At 33.1% G+C, this 23145-nt stretch overlaps 2 protein-coding genes across 4 annotated transcripts; both read right to left on the bottom strand.

Annotated features, from left to right (window-relative positions):
• Positions 1-2630: 2630 nt before the first annotated feature.
• LOC137819690 (uncharacterized) lies at positions 2631-5385 on the bottom strand. Its single transcript, XM_068623608.1, has 6 exons — positions 5154-5385; positions 4772-4832; positions 4538-4673; positions 4005-4326; positions 3604-3732; positions 2631-3498 (listed from the first exon to the last, which is right to left on the bottom strand). Exons 1-6 carry the CDS (start codon positions 5245-5247, stop codon positions 3044-3046), a joined length of 1197 nt encoding a protein of 398 aa, XP_068479709.1. The 5' UTR covers positions 5248-5385; the 3' UTR covers positions 2631-3043.
• Positions 5386-8981: 3596 nt separating this feature from the next.
• On the bottom strand, positions 8982-19074 carry LOC137818513 (uncharacterized). 3 transcript variants are annotated; one of them, XR_011082083.1, is made up of 7 exons: positions 18484-19007; positions 15363-15424; positions 14994-15253; positions 13859-13933; positions 13684-13746; positions 9223-9362; positions 8982-9116 (listed from the first exon to the last, which is right to left on the bottom strand). XR_011082083.1 is itself a non-coding variant. In XM_068621983.1 (6 exons), the coding sequence occupies exons 1-6, from the start codon at positions 18597-18599 to the stop codon at positions 9318-9320; spliced, it is 621 nt and encodes a 206-aa protein (XP_068478084.1). In that variant the 5' UTR covers positions 18600-19074; the 3' UTR covers positions 8982-9317. The 3 variants fall into 3 exon arrangements, 1 of the variants encoding a protein (XP_068478084.1); XR_011082082.1 differs by having other exon boundaries at positions 8982-9119; positions 18484-18976; XM_068621983.1 differs by having other exon boundaries at positions 8982-9362; positions 18484-19074.
• Between the last annotated feature and the right edge of the window lie 4071 nt (positions 19075-23145).

Raw genomic sequence — 23145 nt, forward strand, 5'->3', positions numbered from 1 at the left:
TCAATTGTAGTTTGCTTATGAAAAATAAATTTTTGCTATTTTATTTCTAGTAAAAGAGTGACAACATTATTTTTAGATCATATGTGGTAATAAAAACATATCAAAAGGTTTTGAAGCATTTGTTGGAGCAACCGCCTACAACAATGTTACATAAATGGGGTTCGGAAAAGCTAATAGGTTTGAATTTTTGCATTGAATATAAAAAAGGTAAAGACAATGTAGTAGCAGATGGACTGCCATGAAACCTTACTCAAGGTAAGTTATTCTTGATAGACCTTGAAAATCTCTATATGTGGACTTTATTATTGGTCTCCATAAATCTTGTTCTATGACTATGTTTTTTTTGTTATGGATAGCTTAACTAGGTATGCTCATTTTTTGCCACTTTCACATCCTTTTAGAGTAGCTAAGGTGACAACCCTTTTCATGGACAATATTGTGACAACCATGAAGCTTGGCCACTTGACATTATATATAATAGGGGCTCTATTTTCATGAGACACTTTTGGATTGAGTTGATGCACAAGAATGGTGTCAAGCTGCTGCGATCAACAAATTTTTATCCACAAACAAATGGTCAAACAGAGGTTGTAAACAAATTCATTGAGACTTATCTACGTTGTGTTTTCGAGGACATTCCTTCCAGGTGGACTGTGTATTTACCTATTGCGAAATCGTGGTACAACACCAAATTTCATACAATTATACATTTGACCCATTTGAAGCTCTTTATGGATATCCTCCTTCCATTCCCACTGCTATACAAAATACATATTCCTTAATATAAGCAGTAGCCTATACAATGAAGACACGTGATGAAATTACTCAGGTATTACAAGCAGATTTGGTTCAGGCAGAACGACATATGAAGTTTTATGTTGATTTGAATAGGACTGACAAACAATACAAGGTGGTATATTTAAAGATTTAACCATACATACAAATAATTTTATCCTATACAAATTTTCACAAATTAGTTGGCTGATATTATGGTCCCTACATAGTTTTAGAAATGATTGACAATGTGACTTATAACTGGATTTACCTACTCACTCTTAAATTCATAATATTTTTCATATTTCCTTACTAAAACCATCACATGGAGTTAAACCAGTATTTACAAGTTAAATATTAAAAAATTTAAAAAATTTATGAACAAAATTAATTGGAGAAAATATTTGTTTCTCCTAAAAGTGTTTATAAAATTATTTATTTAAATGTCTAGAATTTTTTTTTCAATAAGGTTAGTCGGTGTCTTGTGGTTTGTAAACATTCCTTATGTTAGTAAAATAAGTTGAGTTTAAAAGGGAGTGAACTAAATTTTCTAAAAGAAAAAAAAAATCTTCAAATGAATGAAAAATTAACTTTAAGTCAATAGATATTTTGAAGATAACTATATTCAACTACAAGAAAAAGTTACTTTAATTTTTTTTAATTTTTCTATAATCATACCACATGAATTCAAATCAAATATAATTGGGAAGAGATAAGGAAAAGAAAATAACAAAAATTATTCTAAATTACTCTTATAAAAAACTTGCATCCAATTATTAATCTTAAATAAGTCAATTAACTAATTTCAAGTTTTTACTAACATCATACAAACAATTCTTAAATTTTACAGAAATCTCCTACAACCTCTTGAAACTTTACCACAACATAACTCTCTTGACACAAGATTCATATCCAAATCATAAGGGACAATTGTTTCATATAAGAATGATTATTTGATTGCTAATCATGTTGTCTATTTTCGTTTTCTTTCAAATTGCAACATTGGTACACTAGTAATGTTGATGATCAAAATTGAAAGTTGCATAATTTAAATCAATTTTCAAAATTTAGGGCAATGTCTATATATAATTTTAAATTTCATAATTTAAATGTTAAAGCAATTATAAAAATGTAATTAATAAAAAAGTTATGTATTTAAATTAATGTTTTAGATATGTAAAAACTGAATAATTAAACTGTAGATATTTTTTTTAATGGAAAAGATAGACACCAACCTTCACAAAGATATATGTATGTATGTAATATAGAGGGAAAAGAGAGAGAAAATTGAATGTTTCCTTGTCATTATTAATTATGTTTTTGACAAATGACAATCATGATATTTTAAGTTTGAGTTATTTTTTTTTATTAATATAAGTCATGCTTTTTTGATTGACTTTCGGACAAAGTATTTTAGTCCATGTTAATGTAAATTATTTTTTATTTGATACTATTGAGATTACTATAGTTGTTTTACTGGTCAGTAAAAATGTTTTTCGATAGATGTCAACCAAATTTCTCTTTTGTTGAAATTGGTTGTAGTTACTTTTTTTTGGTCAATATTTACAAAGATTTTTTTAAAATGACATCATTAAAATATTATATCCAAATAAAAAAAAAATTGAATTCATTTGAATTGCTTCATTCAAAATAAAATATTTAAAAGATTAAACAATTTAAAATAAAAATAATTCAAATCCCAACATATTTAAATTTCCTAGAAATTGTAAAATTAACAAAAGGATAAAGAATTGTCTTGGAATGCTTGTATTTGATAGGAAGGCTTGAATCCAAGTTAGTGATCTCAGTGCAACACCATAAAAGAATTGGGAAAACTACTCTGCCACTGATAAATATGCATCAAGTAAGGTTCCAATTATATCAATTGCTATGATTGGTAAATTTTCATGTATGAGTTTTCAATCTGTTTTCCACTTACAATTGCAGCAAGTAACCTGACACAGTTTATCACAACATCACCACCATGTTAATTACCAGGAAATTTTGAACAAAATGTTCTGCTCAGCAAAACACGAACTATGAAACTGCGTGTAAAGAAAACAGGAAGAATTGATCTTAAATCATTATCAGCAGTGACCAAGAGTAACAGAGAGCAGAAGCATGAAAAAGGTGCCCCTGGTTCTTGTGCAACAGAGGTTGCTCATCTCCTTCTTTCCATGTGATGGCCCATACAAAGGTACCCAGAATGACATTCATCTATCTAACCTTACACCTATAACTAAATCACTGAGCTTACATCCAAAATCAACTAAATTTTCTCTTCGTCACTGTCTCCTCCAAAAATGGAAGCCATTTTCATGGCCAGCTTTGCAGCCATTTCCCTTCTTTGAAAATCAGGCATCAATCTTAAGCCTGCACGCATATTCCCAATTTCAGACATCAAATGTTCCAAATCCTCTAAGTCAAGACATTTACCCTCGTCTGCCTTCTCATCTCCTTCAGAACCCATGATATTGTGCAGCACATCCTTCTTACTCTCATCTTGAATTGCAGCACTTGAAGTTGTGGGCGCAGACTCTTTATCAGTTGTAATTCCATTCACCTGTGGACCCTCTGCACTGGGATTGTTTTGAGAAGCTGACCCCCCTGCATCTAAGGAAGAGGCAGAAACCCATCCTTGTTCACTTTCATCCCAGGGATCAGCCGAACCAGCAGATAATACTTCATAATCTGGTTCATAGTCAGATTCTTCTGAAGATAACTCTGGGAAAAAGGATAAACCAAAATTAATGCTTGCATTTATTCTACTTTGTCAAAAGTCGCAAGTAGCATGCTTCAAAGAACAAAAATAAAAAATAAAAAAAATACCCTCTTTCTCAAGAAATGATGGATGATTTATCCTATCACCAGATTTCAATACCATTCCAGGCCACATATGAGCAGAAAGTGCACCATAAAGACGTTCAACTCCCTGTAAATCACCATCTATGGACAAACCTGTAAAATAAATTTGAGTAGAAATCATATAATCTGAAAATAGTTTTCAATGTTCATCATTCTATCCCTAATGGGAAGCAGAAAAAGATATGATGCGTTATACAACCATCTATCATTTATCATCTTCCAAATAATTCATTGTCATCTAAGTCACCTACCTTCCTCTCTCTTTAATAATGTACTATAAGTATGACTCATCCACATCTAAAACGGAGCATTTGTCAAAGCAAAATTCAGAGTTAAATGCAATATGTTATAGACAGGCTATTTACATTTGTCAAAATCAGCATTGGAAGCACATGCCTCAATGAACTCAATATTGTGATCAGTGCACCATTCCAGACAGGACCTTCTAATGTCCCATGATGGTGCCTCATCCCCCAATAAACTAGTTCCCTCTGATTCAGATATTCCGTACTCTTCTGAATAACTATCAACAGCAGAGTCTTCTAGTTTCAGCAACCGCCTTCTGTATTCAGCATGAGCTGGATGCCCAGAAACCAGATCCACTTTGTTTCCAATACACAGTAATATCTCAAAGTTCTGAATATCAGTGTGAGACACCCATTCTCGAAGTGCAGCCAGGGAAGATGGCTGCACAAAAAGGGTAAATTAAAGATACATTACATGTAATTGTCACCACTAATGCATACCAAGGCACACAGAAAACAAGAATAATTCTTCTGCACACGTAAAACCCAAACAATAAGCAGTGAATACAAAATAAAACCCTCATGAAAAGCAAACATTAAGTAATCAACAACATAAACAAATCAAAGGACAATCATGAAGTGAAGGAACTAACTTCATTCATGTCAAAAACCATCACCAATGCAGTCATGCGTCGAAACACAGGCATGTTTCCAGCAGAAAAATCATCACGAAGATGAGCCATCCATACAGAAACATCAGCAGTATAGTACTTATTATTGATAGTCCACCTGTTCATTCCACATTTATAACAAACACACCCAAAAATTCAAAAAAAAAAAAAATCATAACCAAAAAAGATAGATAAAATAATTCAGGGTGAACATACCCATGGACATTCACTTCAGAAGCCGAATCAAAAGCATCCTCAACATCGACAGAGGTCAATCCTATGCTCAACACCAGCAAAATCATATATCAAATTTCAGTTTCACCCCTCAAAATAATAACAATAAAAAATTATCTGGAAACGATACAGCATGCATAACAAAGAATTAAAGTTAGTGTCAATAAGTAATACCAGAACATCTAGGTTAAAATCCCAAGCATAATAACAAATTAAAATTGAAAATATTTATAATAATGCACGAAACATGCTGAAGATTTAATTTAAAACAGTTGCAAGAGAGAGAATAATAAAAACCTAAAATTAATTAAAGATTTGTTAAGTAGAATAAGTTGAAGCAAGGTGAAGAGAAATAGAGAGTTACGAGATATGATGGTGCGTTTGCCAACGTTGGAGGATCCTATGATGAAGATTCCGGGTCGGTTCTGCAGATCCGTTTGCGATTCGGTAGCATCCATGGGAAGTTCCGGGTTTGGATTGTTCCGCTCGCTCTCTTCTTCTTCTTCTTCTTCTTCTTCAAGTCTCTGTACTTGTTGTTGGTGTCACCCTCTCGCATTGATTTGGACCCTTGGATGTATCTAACGGATCACATCTCTGGCGAAGATTTCTGTAATATATAGTATTAATAATTACTTTTTAAATATATAAGTATAAGTATTAATAAAGAAGATTTCTTGTTATAATCGGTTTTCATGTAAACACCTTTTATCGGTTTTATTTTTATTATTCTAATATTTGTCAAAATTTTATAAATTATAATTATTTTTTAATTTTATTGTTGAAAATATGACAATTATTTATGCAATTAGGGATTGTTGAAGACATTGTATCTCCTCCAAATGCCAAGAACACATTACATATTGAGTTTTAGGTTGCTAGGGATTGTTGAAGATGTTGTATGATTTAGTTTTTCGGAAAATGGTTCATGTTTTTTTAATAATTTAAAAATAACTAAGTTGTGTGTTTTGTATTAAATTTTGTTATGATATTTATTTCATTTTAATAGATAATATAGCAAAAAGAAAAATATATGTGCTAAAAAAATTAAGAGTAAAACAATAAAGAGAAAGATGAAAACTAAATGTTGCAAATATAAGAAAAAAATACCTTTAAATAAAGGTAAAAAGAGTTATCCGGAAGAAATTCTAAAGAAAACACTATTTAAATGAAAAATATTATTTTAAGAATGATATTAACATTTATTCGAATTTGACTTGGTCAATAAATAACATAGGTTTGTGTTAGAGAGTTATTGAAAAAAATGACTTTAACTCTTCATCCAAGAGATCATTGGTGTGACTTGTGCTTAAATGGATTTTCTTGGTAGATGAAAGTAATTCACATTCTTTGCAATACGAGGTTAGCCTAAATTTGTGTGTGCCATATGAGCATACCCATACTTTATCAAGCATAAACAAAGACAACATAATGTTGTATCGTGTGACAGATGAACACTTGCATCTTACATGATCTATTGTTGAACTAAGATTATTGTCTTACAAATGAAGCATGACCATGTTTTAATCAAAATAATGAGTGTTGGACTTTTCTTTAACACATTCTAATTTGATTGTACCTAAAATAGACATCTAGAAAGCTGAGGAACTCATATTTGGTCATGTTGCCAAAAAACCAATTTATGCTCAACAAATGTATATTTTGGGCATACTTTATTTAAGTCTGTATAATCAATGCACATCTTTCATTGGTTGTTAGATTTCTTGATCATGACTGCATTAGCGAGCCATGTAGTGTACATGATTTCCCTTATAAAGTTGGCTTTCAAGAACTTGTTGAGCTCTAGGTTAACTACTTGATAACGTTTTTCTCTAGAATTTATCTTCCTCTAAGATATTGGTTTTGCCTAAGGAAAAATAATGAGCTAATGACACATGAAATGTCTGACATATCTATCGAACTCCAAGCAAACAGATAAGAGTTTCAAGTCAATACTTTCTCAATTTATTGTGGAGTGTGCAACTTTGTGCTTGCCCTACTTTAATGCATTGAGTAGGGTGTAACCCAACTAGAAATTTGTCTTATTAAAAATAGGAAGATCTTCCTTAAATTTCAGTTGTAGGGTTAAGGTTTCCTAACCCATCAACTCTACAATGAGACATTATTCACAAGGTTGATTTTCATCGATTAGGACATTATTGGAAAGGTCCAGTACTTTAGTCTCTAGTGCTTGGTCCTGATTGGATGATTGATTTCCATTGTCATCTTGGTGTTTCCTTGACCTCTTTCTTGAAATCCATTATGATTTCCTTTACTACATCCTCTCCTCACCCTCGACCTCTTCCAACATTGTTATTTTATACAAAGTGATTTAGAGCTTTAATGCATATAAGGTCTTTAATTGTGTTTCAGGTAGAATTCATTGGTCGTGTGCCAATATTTTGATGGTATTTGCATCTTTTGTTCAGGTCAGGATGTGGAGGAGAGCGAAAAGCTAGGGGTATCAGTTACAACTTGTGATTGAAAGCTTCTTTATGATTGTGATGATTGTGTCTCTACTAGCATTGAGTGATGTATATGTTTATAGCTCCTCGTGGGTTGCTATTTCGAGATTGTCGAAAATGAAAGAGAAACATTAGAGGAAGATGAAGCTGGTATATTATTTTTAAATCATTTTCACATTTTAAGGTTTTCTTCAATAGTTATATATCAAACTAAATATTCACAAAGCAAAGTTCATCCATGTCTCTCTAAGTTGGTAGATTAACAAACCATTTACAAAAGAATCTTGATGCAAGACGGTAAGTATTGTGTATATGATTATGATAAGATGGAATCTAGTTCAAAATATTTTGAAAGAGTATTGAATTCTTGGACACAAAGTAAACCACTATAGAGTTGATATTGTAAACGTGGTTGGAAAGATTCTACAAGGTATGATTAATGTATGACTAGGTCATTAGAGAAAAGGTTTATCCTGGATTGCGTATGCTTTCTATCCCCATCTTAATATTATAACATTTCCACCTAGATGGAAGTGTGATTGCCATGACCTCACGAGTGAATGGACGAAAACCTTCTAGACTTATCTTTGTAAAGTCTTCTAACGGGAGTTAGAATCACTTTGAATTGATGGAATTTTTGGACAAACACCTTTAAGGATTGCTCATGGTGCTGAATGTGGTTTCTTTAAGTGCACACTTTTGTGTTCTACTTATTTGTACGAGCTTCGTTATGTTGTTTCTTGACATGAAACTTGAGATTCTGTTACTTGTTTGATTGACCTAAGAGTCTCACTTTATTGATATTTTCGGCGATTCATGTCTAATAATCACAAATGATTACCGTCCATTTAATGTCATAAACTTTATAATTTGATTTCACGTTGTTCTCTAACAAAATCAAAATTTTTAACAAACTATTTCTGAAGTTGTACGTAAACTGTGATTTTCTTCTACTCACAATTTCTGCTCATTAATAATTTTGTTATAAATAATTTCCTCATTTTTTAGGAGGCTTTCACGTGTGCGTATTAAAAGTTATTATTATCCTCTTAGCACATAAAATAGTGAAAATAGATACCAGACTATACATTATAGCATTATTCATCACGTTAATATATGAAGTAAAACAACAATTACATATATACCATTTATTAATATAAAAAAGATATTGTATATAACTGTAGAAAGAATAAAGTATACGCACTTTTATTTTTCTATTTTATTGTTAATCATATTTTAAAATCACAAAAGAAGAAAAAATATAAATTACTTCATGTCCTAAAATTAACTTCACATTTCAACTACTCCACAACTCAATTCCTTTAGCTTAAAAAGATGAAACATGAAAAATAGATATGCATGCACTATATCCCAACTATATTTTCACTGCTATAGTACATAATTTATATAAAATCACAATTTATTTAAACTTTAAAATTTAATTAGTTAATTTAATCAAAATATATATTCATTATAATGATCTTAATTGCAATAACTTAAAAATTGTACCTTTATATATTAAAATTTGATAAATTTAAAAAATATGTGCAATATTACCACTGTACACCTACCTTGTAAATAAGCTGATTACTTTCAAAGTGCAACTAAAAAGCAAAAAGGTGTCACCAATTATCCATGTTATAAGAGAATATCAGCAATGGACCCTGACATAAATACTACAGGAGCAACAATTTAAATCACTAGAAACAAGCAAGTAATGGCCTAGTAACTTGCAACAAATTAGTTCATCCATGCTTGACTTAGGATTTTGGTGTCAATTTTGGAGTATTGAAGAGTAGCTTCTTACACTGATTCTATCATTACACCGTCTGCTTTGGAGGCATCCAGCACATCCTCATGAAATCCTACTGATTCAAAGGTACAATTAAAAGAGTTTAAGGATATTGACGGGTTAATAAACTCCAAAACTATCTTCATTAATGGCAAAATAAGGGGAAAATAATCAAACACCTATGCTATTACACTTGGTTTTTAGATCCTGATCACCCACCACCGTCCATAAACAAGTTTATCCAGCTAAGAACATCAATAATTTCCAGTACATGTTAGACTTTCGACTCCAATGCTAAAAGTATCTTCTTTCTTGGTCCCTGGAAAAAAACAAAGCGTAACCATAATGTGTTTAACTAAACATGGGAATTACAAATCAAAAGAGCATAAGGAACGGAAGAATAATATCATAACCATTAAAATGTAAAAAACATGACAAGCAATATACTATACGAGGTTTTTTTTATTTTCTATCAAAAGATAGGACTTCATGTGTGGGTTACCAATACGAAATTTAAATTTTAGTTGGAGAATTTCCGAAAAAACACACATTGTATGTATGTATGTATGTCTTGTAGTACTCAAACTTTGACACAATTAAATATAACTAGCTTTTTAGAGGAAAAATCCTACCGTGACATCACTAGAAGTTAGGAAGACAAAGGACACTAAACCAACTTCGAGATATTTGGACATGGGGAAAAAGAAATCAAGTCGACTTTTTTTATTACAAATAGTTTAAGCTAGAAGATACAAATGAAAGAAGAAAAGAAATCATCTAGAAGTATACCAAAATAAACGGGTAAAAATACCTAACAAGTAACTTGCAATACAGCAACCAATATCTCAGGAGGCCTAGAAAATATACAACCCTAAAAGGAGCATTAGTAAAACATCACAAAAGCTACTGAACCGTTCAAATCCTAAATAAACTCTCAAGGCAACTGACGACAATTAAGATTCTACCATTTCTTTCCCCGATTAGATGTACCAGATAACTACAAATAGAGAACAGCACCAAATCCTCTTAGAATATCTACTAGTGCCAAATACTCTAAAATTATTACGCAGGAACTCTTAGAGATCCTTGAGGCAAAGAATTTTTTTACCAAAACACCGATGATTTGCTAACCCCTCAAATTTTTTACAATGTAAATATATTCATTGGAGCAAATATGTTTTTACAATACACTCAATTCTCATTCTCTCCTTATTTTCTACTTCTCTCAACCCAAACAACTTGAAAATCTACCCATTTTCTACTAATTATCTTTTCTCTCATACTTATTTCACCACTACTTCTCAAAATCTTTCATCATCCAAACAAAGCTTAAAGGTCATTCCATAAAAAGGAAACTACCGAGCAATGCAAAAAAGAAATGAGAACTGGTTTCAGAACTAAATCTGTACATCCCACAATAGTCTAGAGACGAAGCGGTTAGATGCTTTCTATATAAAAGTAAATAAATGTTATTAATACTTTTCATAACTGCCGTGCATAAAAAAATTTGAATTAGATATTACAGGGAGTATTTGATAACTAGTGGACTTGTCTAAAAGCGAGATTTATTGCTGTGACATTACGTATGACATTGAAAATAGGAATTACATGAAAATATCTGAGATACAATAACCCCGGCTTTTCACAGATGCACTAGCCCTGACTTTTCCTAGATGTTCAGATCAGATACCAAATTTCCAAAACCACCCCAGTTTTTCCCAAATGCCTGGCCTCGACTTTTCTCAGACACACTGGCCCATCTTTGACCTAAATGCACTTGCCACAACTTTACCCAGATGTACCAGACCTGAATTTGCTCTGAAGCACTGCTCTTAGCTTTGTCCCAGATTCACACTAGAATTATATCTACCAAAATATCATTTTTTAAGTTCCAAAATTTTTGGTCTCCAGTAATTCCAGTTTGGAACTTTCAAATATGGTTTTGAGAAGGACGAACCTGATTTGGTTGCCAGGAATTTTCTCTGACTGATAATCATTTTAACTATCTAGTTAAGCTATTTTCTCTCCAACTTCTCCAGTATCTTTGAGCTGATTTTCCAACTATTGTTTTGGAAGAACTTGATTGTATTTTTTTTAATTTCTAATCAGACAGATGATGATTGTTCCAGCTATCTAGCTAACTATTTTCTCTCCAGCTACTCTGGGCTGATTTTCCAACTATTGGAAGAGCTTTGATTTTTATCCTTTTAAATTTCAAATCAAACTGATGATGATCGTTCCAGCTATCTAGATAAGCTACTTTCTCTCCAACTTCTCCAGAATCCCAAAAAAGGCACATGGGATTTTCCTAGCTGGAACTTCAGAAATTTACTCTTCCAAGTTATCAATCATCAACTAACCATTGTCCATTTCATTTCTAGCCCAACATCCAAAACCAGATCAGCAATTTCCTCTATAGAAAGGATTCTGAATCTGAGAGTCAAATTCTGATTCCAGCACCCTATGCTGAGTAGCTTCATTATTTAATCTCCCAAACCCATTTTTACTGTTATTCCCCACCAAAAACTTGCATCATTGTTAATGGCGGATGGCTATTCATAGCAGCAAGCCAAAATAACACCTATATTAAAAATATAAAACACACAAAAAAAAGAACACTAAAGAAAAACAGAAAAGTGTAAAACCATGAAAAAAATGAAGACCACAGAATGCAAAATAAGAACAGAGCATTAGAGCCAAAAAGAAATGGAGGGCAGAGTGCAGTATTGAGCTGCATTATTAATACTGCACTATTGAGCTGCATTATTAATACTGCACTAATGAGCTTCAACTCCAACCTTTTACAGACTCTTCCCGACTATTCCTGTCTGTGCACCTACAATGCATTTTTTCTCTGTTGGGTACGTTAGTCATTTCATAGAAAATCTATTAATAGAAGGCCATATGTTCAATTAGGTGCCATGGTGGCTGCCTTTCTCACTTAGTTGGCATTGTTTGAGATATAAGTTAAATGAGTCAGAAAATAAGGCCCTTCATCAATCTGATTGCATCAATAAGACAAGAAGTTGGGTGAGCATCCCATTGGACGCATCTGCTTCAAAAGAAGAACTCCTTTATCAATCTTCTCATTCATAAGAACTCTAACAGTGTATTGAAGCTTGCCACACTTGGTTTAACACCCCTCACCACCATCTCCCTCAGAAGTGATACTGCTTCTCTTGGTTTTCCAATCTTGCATGCAATACTCATTTAAAAAAATCCCATATGCTTTAACATCTGACTTCATCCCATGGCTAACCATTTCCCTCAAATGCTTAACAGTTTCATTTCATCAGACTTTCCCTTAATACACAACCCCTTCCCACGTGTAATCTTCTTTGCCTCATCCACATTTCCGATCAAACAAAGACCTTCAATCAATGCATTGTAGGTCACAGCATTTGACGAACATCCTCATTCCACCACTCCAGTGTCTCTCAAAATTCACATCTCTCCAAATACCCATCAAAGTGTTGAAACTCTTGGATGTTGTAACTAACCATAATGGCATAGCAAAAAGGGGTGTAGGAGTAGTTAGGGTTGGAGGCCTAGTTGAAGTGAAAGGGTATGGTGGGGGATTCTTGTTCACGTGAATGATCATGTTTGGGATGGGGTGGGGTGAGGTGAGAGAAGTCTCAACAGGGTGAGAAATATGAGACTTGGGAATCTAGGTTTTGAAGGATTGAGGTGCCAAGAAGAGGTTAGGGATTGAAATTGGACACAATATTAGAGGTTTAGGATTGGGGCATAGTTGTTAGGGGCTACATAGCACTGAAACAATTCCATAACCCCATTTCAACAACCAATCAATTTTTCAGTTAAAAGAAATTAAAGGACTTCAGTTTCTGACATCTTAAACGAGGAGGCATGCCCCCTAGGAGATATAAAGACTGCCAAAAAGGCACTTAACTTGGAAGGTGAACATAATTAATAGTTACTAACTAAAAGACTAACTTGCCCAAAGGATATTTAGGGACTAGTGTGTAAACAAATTTCTTTCAGGGACCCTATCAATCACATTTGGTACTTCACTCCTAAACAATTACTATCTTTAATGAGGCCATTTAAGCATATTTCCCTTTGGAAGAGAGAGTTTTTCATAGTATCATTGACTTTTACAGAATTGTTGTAAAATGCTTTAAATGTATCATGACTCAAATCCCTCAACATGCAAGGGGCACTTTTCTAAAATAACTATTTGCCTAACATCTAATGGAGATTCTATATTAACTAGAGATATGACCAAATTATAATGTATAAGTAGGTGCAAACCCCACCTTCCGAAGCCAACTTTGTGAGGATGTATTAGGCTTAAGGTTCACTTCCTAAGAACCTTATCATGGAAGCTAAATGCCTAGTCTTATCCAAAATCAGCTACTTATTTGAAGGGACACCCTTAAAAATGTACAGTTACATACTTCAAATGAACCTAATTATTAAAGTGCAGTAAATATTGCACATTGACACATAAATAGGGTCAATTTAGAACATAAGAATTCCATAAAAAATGCAGAGTATAGGACACATTCCAAGTAGCAGGCATGGACATGAGTCGCATTATCAATGGAACTGCAAAACATTCCATTGGAAACAGAAAAACATGAGAAGTACAAAAATTCCAAGACTAGCTCAACACATACCATTGGCATGCCCATAGCCTTGAGATCTTCATCAGTCATATGATTGAGAGCTGTCATGTCAACCTGGAAAACAGTTTTCGCACAAATATTAGACCTTGATTGGTCAAATAAAAAAAGAATCAAAACAATGAACTTTCGCTAATGCCAAAAAAAGTTTAAAAGGTGTATAACATACTTCTTCAGCCTGAAAAGTAATGAGGTACTTTTCAAGACCCAAGGACCGCAAAAATTCATCAATTGAAGAATCAGCCTGTAAAACAAGAACCAGAATTTATATCTTTTAAATTCCCTTTCTGTAGTAAAAAGAAAGGTTCATAATTGCATAAAGAAACCTGAGGGAAAATGATTTAGTTTTGACAAGTATGAACATAAAAATTAGGAAAATTAAAAATTTACAAATACAACAAAATAATTAGCTAAATACATATGCGATTGAACACAAAATGGCCACCAAGAAGTAAATTAACAGTTTAATATCTGATGCCAGTATCTTAAAGTAAATTCGAAAATAACTATTCATATCCACCATTATAGTACAAGATCTAATGTATATATCTTAACCAACAAGAAAGTGTGGATTGAATGCCAAATCAATGCACCTTTCACCTCCTTCCACCAGAAAAAAAAAAAAAAAAAAAAAAAACACTACCACTACTATAACAAATGTTTGTCTTTGGCAATATTACAACTCACCAGCAGTACCATATTTTCCCCAGCAAATATTTAGTCCTCATCATGAGCAAAACTATCTCTGACAAAGATCCTGTAATTTCAATTCATTTATGTCTCCCAGCTTTTAAATTGTGACATTTTAGGACTTCGACCAATTGGGCTATCATACTCAATCAAATTTGGATGAACTTCATTTTTGCTAAATTAAATGGTTAAAATTTCAGTTAATATATAATATAAAAGAAATATTATAATACTCTTTTATATTATATAAAAGAAATAATATAAAGTTATGGCTCTTGTAACCTATACTTGGTTGTTAATCCCAGTAATTTTCTAAAGAAAATATATACTCTACATCCATCTGTATTTATAATCTACATCCATCCGGTCTTGTTGCACACACTAGAGGCCATCTATGCAATATACCTACTCAAAGAACTATAAAGGAAGAAATTCAAACAGATTCCAGATCAGTTCTTCTAGCATAAATGTCCTACAATATGACAATATACATCACTTGTTTAACAGGAAATGTAATACGATATACAAATGTGTGCACGAATAGGTGCAATAAAATTGCAGGCAAAAAAAAGTTCTAATTGACGATTAAAAATATTATATAACAAGAATAATACCTTCCGTGACCTTTTAGGAGCTGGTTCAGCTGGCCTTTTGATCTGCGCTGCAGGGGCCTCAACACCAACATTTTTACTGCTTGGTTTAACAGCTTTTGATTTTGGCAGATCTCTATTTGTAGGTTGTACTGTCATTGTCCCTGATAGCCTTTCACGGAGATCTCGCATCTTTGGAGCATAACTCTTTCCACTCTGAGATGCAGGTTGAAGACCTTTCCTTTGAAGCTTGAGACGTAGATCTTGAGAACTAACCTTGCGATCTTCACAATCACAAGCCATTAACAAACAGTCAAAACCAATAAAAAAACCTATTGGCATCCAAACAGTAGCAACAAATGGTTGCATATATGAGAATAGCTTAATCCATACTAGTGATCCGTGGTTCATCATCGTCAAAGAGATCATGTTCCCACTTATCATCTTGCCTCGACCTGTAATTTAAGAAAAAAAAAATTTATTCTGATTATATCATTAAGTTATTATCGCAACAAACATGCAAACAACTGATGTGCATGCTAACTAAAGCCTTTTCAGTACCCATTCACGTACACTGAAAAAGCAGATTCTAAAAAGATGCATGAAAGTTGGTTTCAATCAGTGTTTTAAATCCTGGATAGGACCGTAGTGGCTGATCCCAAAAACACTATAGCGTATAGTGGGCCAACCAATCTTCTATGTTTTTTTTATCATGGCTGAGAATAGTGTATTATAGCACCAGGATAGCACTTTAGCAGGGCAGCCCTTGGTTGCCATGGACACCTCGATAATGGAATGTTGTGTTATGGACATTGAGGCAGCAACCAAGATAGCGGTTAAAGAAAAAAAGCCTTTAAAAATAGGTCTTCTAGGTAGTATTAGAGGGCTTTTTCAGAAACTTTTTATATTCAGTATATAACAAGAACTCTTCACATAACCATGCATTAGATTAATTAAATATGTAACAACTTCTTAAATGACAGAATCATAAATATATATCTGCCACAACAACTCTTCACACAAACAGAATCATTCACATATAAAAGGGAGCAAAGAAACAGAGTGACGGTTGTGGTAGAAAAGAAAGAAGTGGTGTCTCTTAAGTATAAAAAAAAACTTAAAAGTAATATAAAGCATCTGTAAACAGGAGAAAAACAGCGCTTTACTAAAGACAAAAGTTAAAATAGACCTGTGCAGATAGAACAGCACTTTATTCAGTAAAAAAGTCAAACATATTCACCAAAGAGGAGAGAAAAAATGGCGTAAGCTAAAGCCGACCTTTTTATTGAATAAAAAAAATTGCACAAAAAGCCCTCCAATCCTACCAACCAGACCTAATTTAAAGGTTATTTTTAGAAGATGCTATAGCCCCACTATCTTGGCTGATTCAGCAACTATTCCAGCCACTCTGTCAACCACAACACTGAAACGCTCTGCTATAGAGGTGTCCATAGTGGCAAATCCACCCCACTAAAGAACTATCCTGGCACTATTCTCATCTTGGTTTCAACTTCCCATATAACCATAGGTACATTCTGACTACAATGCTTGTAACTTTGAAATTACAATGCTAACATATGATATGAAATTGTGCACCCTGAATGCATAGTAAAACTTGCCAAATAATCTAATTTGTGTAACTGTTATTTGCAGAATGATCAGGTAGACAAAAAAACTTATATTCTGAGTATATACAAAAAGAGAATACAGTAAACACAGTAAAACACAAATGACGTAAACCTGTACATGCCCAATCTGAGGCACAAGTTTATGTTTACATGAAAAAGCAACAGAATAAATTTGAAATATCCTCCACACAAGACTGAAATCTAATAATACATCAGACCAGAAAAGAAAAAATAATCAATTCACCCAATATTTTGCAACTAGGTCATCTCTTAATCTGCACTGCAGTAACACTTAACCAGAAACCTATAATTTTCAAGGGATTATTGACAGATACCCTCATACATATTACTAGATTCTATGAGGAAAAATAAAGGGAATGGCAGTGGGTTTATGACTCATGAGCAAAAGGTCAAGTGGAGGGGAACAATAAAGTCTAATGTATAGATCACTTGATGTCATTTGGCTAAGTAAAATAACAAAGTTTCAGTCATTTTATTTACCATGAGATCTCCCTCCTTACCACTTTCTTTCGTGCCTTTTTGGCCTCTCTCTCCTCTTCAAAAGAACTAAAAAGAATATATACTACTCTTCTCACCTTAATGGATTTCCTGTAATCTTTACTTCAATTGGTACTATGCCAATCTCTCCTCATATATAATCTTTTAGTATCCTGTTTTTTCTTGTTTGATCACACATGTGTCTTTCAACTTTGACCTTTTTCTCTTGCCAATTTTTATGCACCTTATTTTAATTTGCATATAACTTAAATTTTTTATTTTAATTTAACCACTAAATGGCTTTCCATTATAAGTTATTATTATGCCAATTTTTTTATGCAGATTATTTTTATTTGCATAAAAATTAAATTTTTATACACATAATAGATTTGTTTTTGAACAGCTATGCGATTTCCACAATTTAGCTGCAGACTGCAGCACTATCCACTGTATACAATATAAAGAAGTTTTAGCTTCTGCCATTTACCACAATCAGCTATTGATAACACAGTATATAACATAGAAGTAAAGAAGGTATAAATTCAATTAAAGAAATTGCATAAAAGCAGAGAGTATGGGAGAGGAAGTGGGCAATTGAGAAGAGAAGAGGTATTGGGTGGCCCCTCTATTAACTGTGACAAAAATGACCACTGAGACAAACGTGAAAAGAGTGTTCTATTATGTGTAATTTACATTCATCAAATGAACTCAATGAAGAATTCTCATTTTCATACAGTTAGCTCATAGGTAGTTGTTAAAGACGGACAAATATGACGGAATTAACTGGATGACCAGCAGCTATAAGAACTAGCACACTTGCCCCTCATTAACTCAGGGTGGCAAAAAAGAACCAAAACTGATCATACACCCTAGTTTGTATATAAAATACCACTTCTGATCATAGTATTTCAGGCATTTTGTGGATGGGTGATGGACAGTGAGGGAGTGGAAAAGGAAAAAAAAAAAACAAGGGAAAGAAAATGGAAAATAAAGTTATTTGAATTAAATAAAAGAGAGTAACAGTGGGTGAAAATACATATTATCACTAATTTAATTTTATTTATTATTACAATAAAAAAATTGTAAATATAAATAAAAACATTATCAACATAATCAATTATGTTTTCAATGACTATATATCGACGACATATATACCATACCAATCCAACCTATAATCTTTTCCGAAACTAGTTCAATCAACAATCGGGAATCATACAACCTCTACATGCACCACAGTCACAAAGGTGCCACCACCAGAATTGTGGTCAAATCGGCCACCACATTTTTCCTCAATATCAAGAAACACGGCGAAACCACAGCCGAATTCAAAACGTCGCCAAAAGCATTGAAAACCATCACAAAAACACGATGAAGTAAGAATTGCAAACCTTTTGCCGGTGATTTGACGCTGGTGCTGCTGCCGAGTGGGGCCACTGACACCATTCCCATTTAGGCGTTCCTTCACGGATCTCCGCCCTCCATTCTCCACGCGATCAGCGTACATTTTCCGCGATTCACTCGGTTCGAAATCGGAAGAAGAATCAGCCCCAAACCTATCAACCCTAATTTAGAAACAGAGAAAGAGAGAGTAAAACGGAATGGAAGTGATAGACGGAGGCCTTGTTGAGGAAGGTGCAGGGAACCGCAATGCGAAAAGCGTGGCAGATGAAGAAAACCCTAAAACCCCTTTTGTTGGTGGCGAAAGGTTGTTGAATTGTGAAAGGTAAACAATGGAGGGGTTTTCTGAGGAAAATGGAGTTCAAAGGAAAGGGAAAAGGTTTTCAGAATTGGAAAAGTTGAGAGAGGTTTTGATTTTGCGAAGAGAGGAAAATAAAAATGGTACGAAACGAAGGATGAAAGGGATCCTCTAGATTTCAGCTTATTTCTTTTGGCGCCCCGTTGGGAAAACATTAAACGGCACCGTATCACACAATAGGGGAAAAATAGTAGCGTCTCCCAAAATCCGTAACTCATTCCATAACCTTCAAATTTTAATCGGTCTATTTAATCTACGGATTAAAGATATCAATTTTATTTTAATTTCAAAATTACACCTCGCTAAAAGATGGAGGGTTTATTTGTTTTTATTTTAAAATTTATAATTTATAAACTTTTCGAAATTTAAAATTCGGAATATAAGAAGAACTATTTACTAGAAACCAACCTAAATAATTGTATTATGAACTGAATTATACTGCATTTTAACAAGACATAAAAGACAACACCCACTAAAACACTATACTTTCCAACTATAAATTTCTTAATGAGATAAAGTAGAGTTGTTGTTGAGATTATAATTGACCAAGGAATTAAACAATAGCAAAATAGTTTGAAGAATAATGTACATAGTTCTTATCATGATTCTCAATAAAATCCATTATTTTATAATGGAAACTTTACACATAAATATCATATTTCAATAAAATGTTCACAAATGGAATATAATTCATGAATATTTTAACCAAGATTGATGGTGAAATTAACAAATTAGATAGAAATCAAAGAGACTAAGCTATGACACCAAAGAATCTTACTTACATATAACAAAATTAAAATTTCTTGATTTGAGAAATTTGAAAGATAACTTTACAATGTTGTTTAATAGCCAAACATTGTCCCTTAAAACCCGATAAAGATTATCAAACTCAAGAGTTTACGTAGATTCGTGGGAGCTCTGTAGACTCAACTCATAAATTCGTAAGAGTTTACTTCATATGAAAAAAATATTTCAATAATATAATTACTCAAAGTAGTTCAAACAAATAAGTCCACAACACTTAAATAACTACATTTAGTAGTGAATGAGAATTATATAACTTCAAAGCACTTCAACTAAATAAGTTCATACAAATATTACAAAAGTTAAATTGTTAAAGTCATAGAAATTATATAATTAGAAATGAACAATGGTCAAGTTTCTATGTTCAATACCATCCCTGCATGGCCCGCCCCGCAATGTCATCCTTAGCACTATAAATACCAGTGTTAGCCCCCTTGTAAATTAGTTTTGAATGGACTATTGAATTGCTCAAAATTTCAGTCTCAATCAGTCTCTTACTCAACTTACTCTTTGCTAGACTTATTTATAATTGTTTTAGTATAAAACCTCTTAGGATTTGACCTCACCTCTCTTAAGCTTCATTATTAGTCTTCATACACCAATACTTCATGGTTTCTTTCACTTATTTTAATCACCCAATCCCATCAAATTTCGCACTCCAAAAATACAAAAAAAAGACTCATAGCAATGCAAGTTAGGATTGCATAACCCGGCCTCTAGAAGCTTCTCGGCTTCTGCCTTGGCGACCGTGCGCTTCTCCTTTCCCATTTCCCGCTTTCTCTGGGCGACCGTTCGTGCCTCCTTATACATAGAGACTTTGTGTGTGATCACCTTGGAGCTTACCCCTCACACGTGAGACGCGGTCCATGCAAAAAGGTTAGCATTATCTTTGAGTGTTTGTTGGATTAGCTCTGCATTGTGGATAACGATGTTCCAAAACTCATTGTGCGTTCCTCATCCTGCAGAGGGATTGGTCGGAGATCTTTACCAGGTTTGAGTCGAGCCTCATTAATCTGAGTGTCGAGTTCGACTAGGGCAACTGTGTGCTCTTACCTTAGGATCCTTGGCTTCTTTCGTAAGGCCTTTTGTTCTTCTCGTGGGAACCTTCGTTCTTGTGAGCATCCCCGACTCATCCGAGTCGTGTCCCCACTGGTTGGCTCCACTCTCAAGTTGGCCACGTAGCATTCTTATGCCACGTTTTGATTCATGTGCACGATTAGAATATCCACATATATCGAGGGAAACTTCATATCTAGGTGGAGGGTTGATTGCTCCTAAGTGATTGAGGGATAGTAGTTCCAATAGGATGTTATAAGATGTGTTGGCCTTCACCACTAAGATTGTATCTTGATCGTTCGGCTCGACTTGCCCTTACCAAATTTGGTGTATAAATCGATGTAGCATCGGGTATCTACTCTTTCTCCCGAGAAGCCAACAATTTGGTCATCATACGATTGCATCTCTGATTCTGGAATCCTTATCTTTTTAAAGGTCTTTCAGTATGGAATGTCTATCGAACTCCCTTGGTCAACCGGGTTCTTCATAATTGAGAAATTATCAATATCAACAGTTATAACCATAGGGTCATTCGTCTTCTTTTGCTTTCAATCATCCTTTTGTGCATGTAAAGGTTATTATGAATGACCAATTCCTATCCTTTGGGATTGAATGTAATTGTTTCAAACTATATATCGAGGTGAAATTTATCTATAATATTATGTTCTTATTTGATATTTTTATTTTAGTTTTATGCTTAAAGATTGAATTTTTATTCTTGATTAAAATCTTAGGAATTGTTTGGGAAGTATTTATGATGATTTGACCTAAATGAAAATACTTGATGTGTTTTAATACTAGAAATATATTATAATATATCAAATGCTTTATAACATCTTTTCTTAATGATAAGAACTTTTGCTAAATAGTTGAGGAATCAATGTTTAGAAGAAAAAAAATTCCAGAATAATCAGTCTCGAATCTAGAACAAATGTTTTGGCTTCCATAATTCGATTTCTGGAATTGTTGGGGTGCAAAAAGAAATACCTTTTCTATAATGTTACGAGCTAGCGGGCTGGCCTGCCCTGCCTCGTACTTGGCCCACACAGGTTGTGGGTTTTGCGGGTGAGCCTAAGCGGGTCAGCAGGCCAAAATAGTGAGTTTGCTCCATTTCTTATAGCGAGCTGCAAGCCGACCTTGCATTGCACCCCTAGATTGGGTTTATGGATATAAAATGTGTCTTGAGAGAAAATGGAAGCAGAAATTAGGTAAAAAAAGTAGGGGTATCTGAAAAGTCATTTCAGAATCAACGTGTCTTGGAGAAAATTGAATGAGACAAATACATCCAACTGGGAGTTGCAATAGTAGAGAGACCTAAGAAAAACATGTGAGGGGATGGAAAAGTTGGTTAAGTGAGAATGTAGAATGACAAATAGATACACAAAATCACATATTATTTTGAAAAGATAAGTGGGTGGTGGAGACATCACTAATGTACACATTTTGTAGAATGTATACAAATGCAGTTAAAAAGTTGGTATTAAGAGTTAGAAAGGTGGAATTGAAATAATTGGGAATGGACATTTGAGTGGAGAAAAGAGTGATTTGAACGGGAGAAAATGTAAATAAGAAAGTTTATGGAAGAGATAACAAGGACAAGGATCCAAAGGGGAGTAAAGAACGAGTGAAAGTGGATGGATGAGAAACAACATCATACACAATAAAACCAAAATAAAGAATTAGGATATAAACTTGGACTTGACTAAAAAATAAATAAAAAAATGTATTATTCTCCGAGTCAGATTGGTATCAATGTCCACAAATATGTTTAAAATTAATTAGGGAATAAATTGGGGTTAAGTATGTGAAGTGATGGAATAAGGGAGATGTAGATGTATAATATTATGGTTTGAAATAACCTACACGATGATTATTACCTCTTGTATTATGTGTGATCAATGAATCAACACTTGAGTGAATGGCAAGGAAATTAGCACTAGAAGTTATATAAAGTCTAAGATTTGGTGGAATCAACATAATCAAAAAGGTTGAAACACCTCATGTATTTTCAATTTATATAATTTTTTTTCTTTCTTAGAGAACTTTTCTACTAATTAAGCCTAATTAAATAAATTTAATTGTTTTTTAATCAGTGTAATATTATATGGTTGTTTCCATGCATGAATTTGTTAAATATTTTTTTTGTCGAGAAATAATATTTTCTTTAAATATACTTATTTCTATAATATATGCATTTTAATATCACTGTCAAAACAATATATATATATATATATATATATATATATAAAACCCAAAATATTTTAATTTGGGTCTTGTTTTAAAATGATGTCTTATTTAATATCCTCTTTTTCCTTTTTGTTAGGCATCTTTAAATTCCACCAAATAAATGACAAGTTTTATTTATACGTTTAGGCAACATTTATTAACCATATTTAAAGTTCATGAAAATACTAATTTTTCATTCTCAAATTAA

Source organism: Phaseolus vulgaris, chromosome 10 (assembly GCF_000499845.2).
Source record: "Phaseolus vulgaris cultivar G19833 chromosome 10, P. vulgaris v2.0, whole genome shotgun sequence".
NCBI classification, from domain to species: Eukaryota; Viridiplantae; Streptophyta; class Magnoliopsida; order Fabales; family Fabaceae; genus Phaseolus; species Phaseolus vulgaris.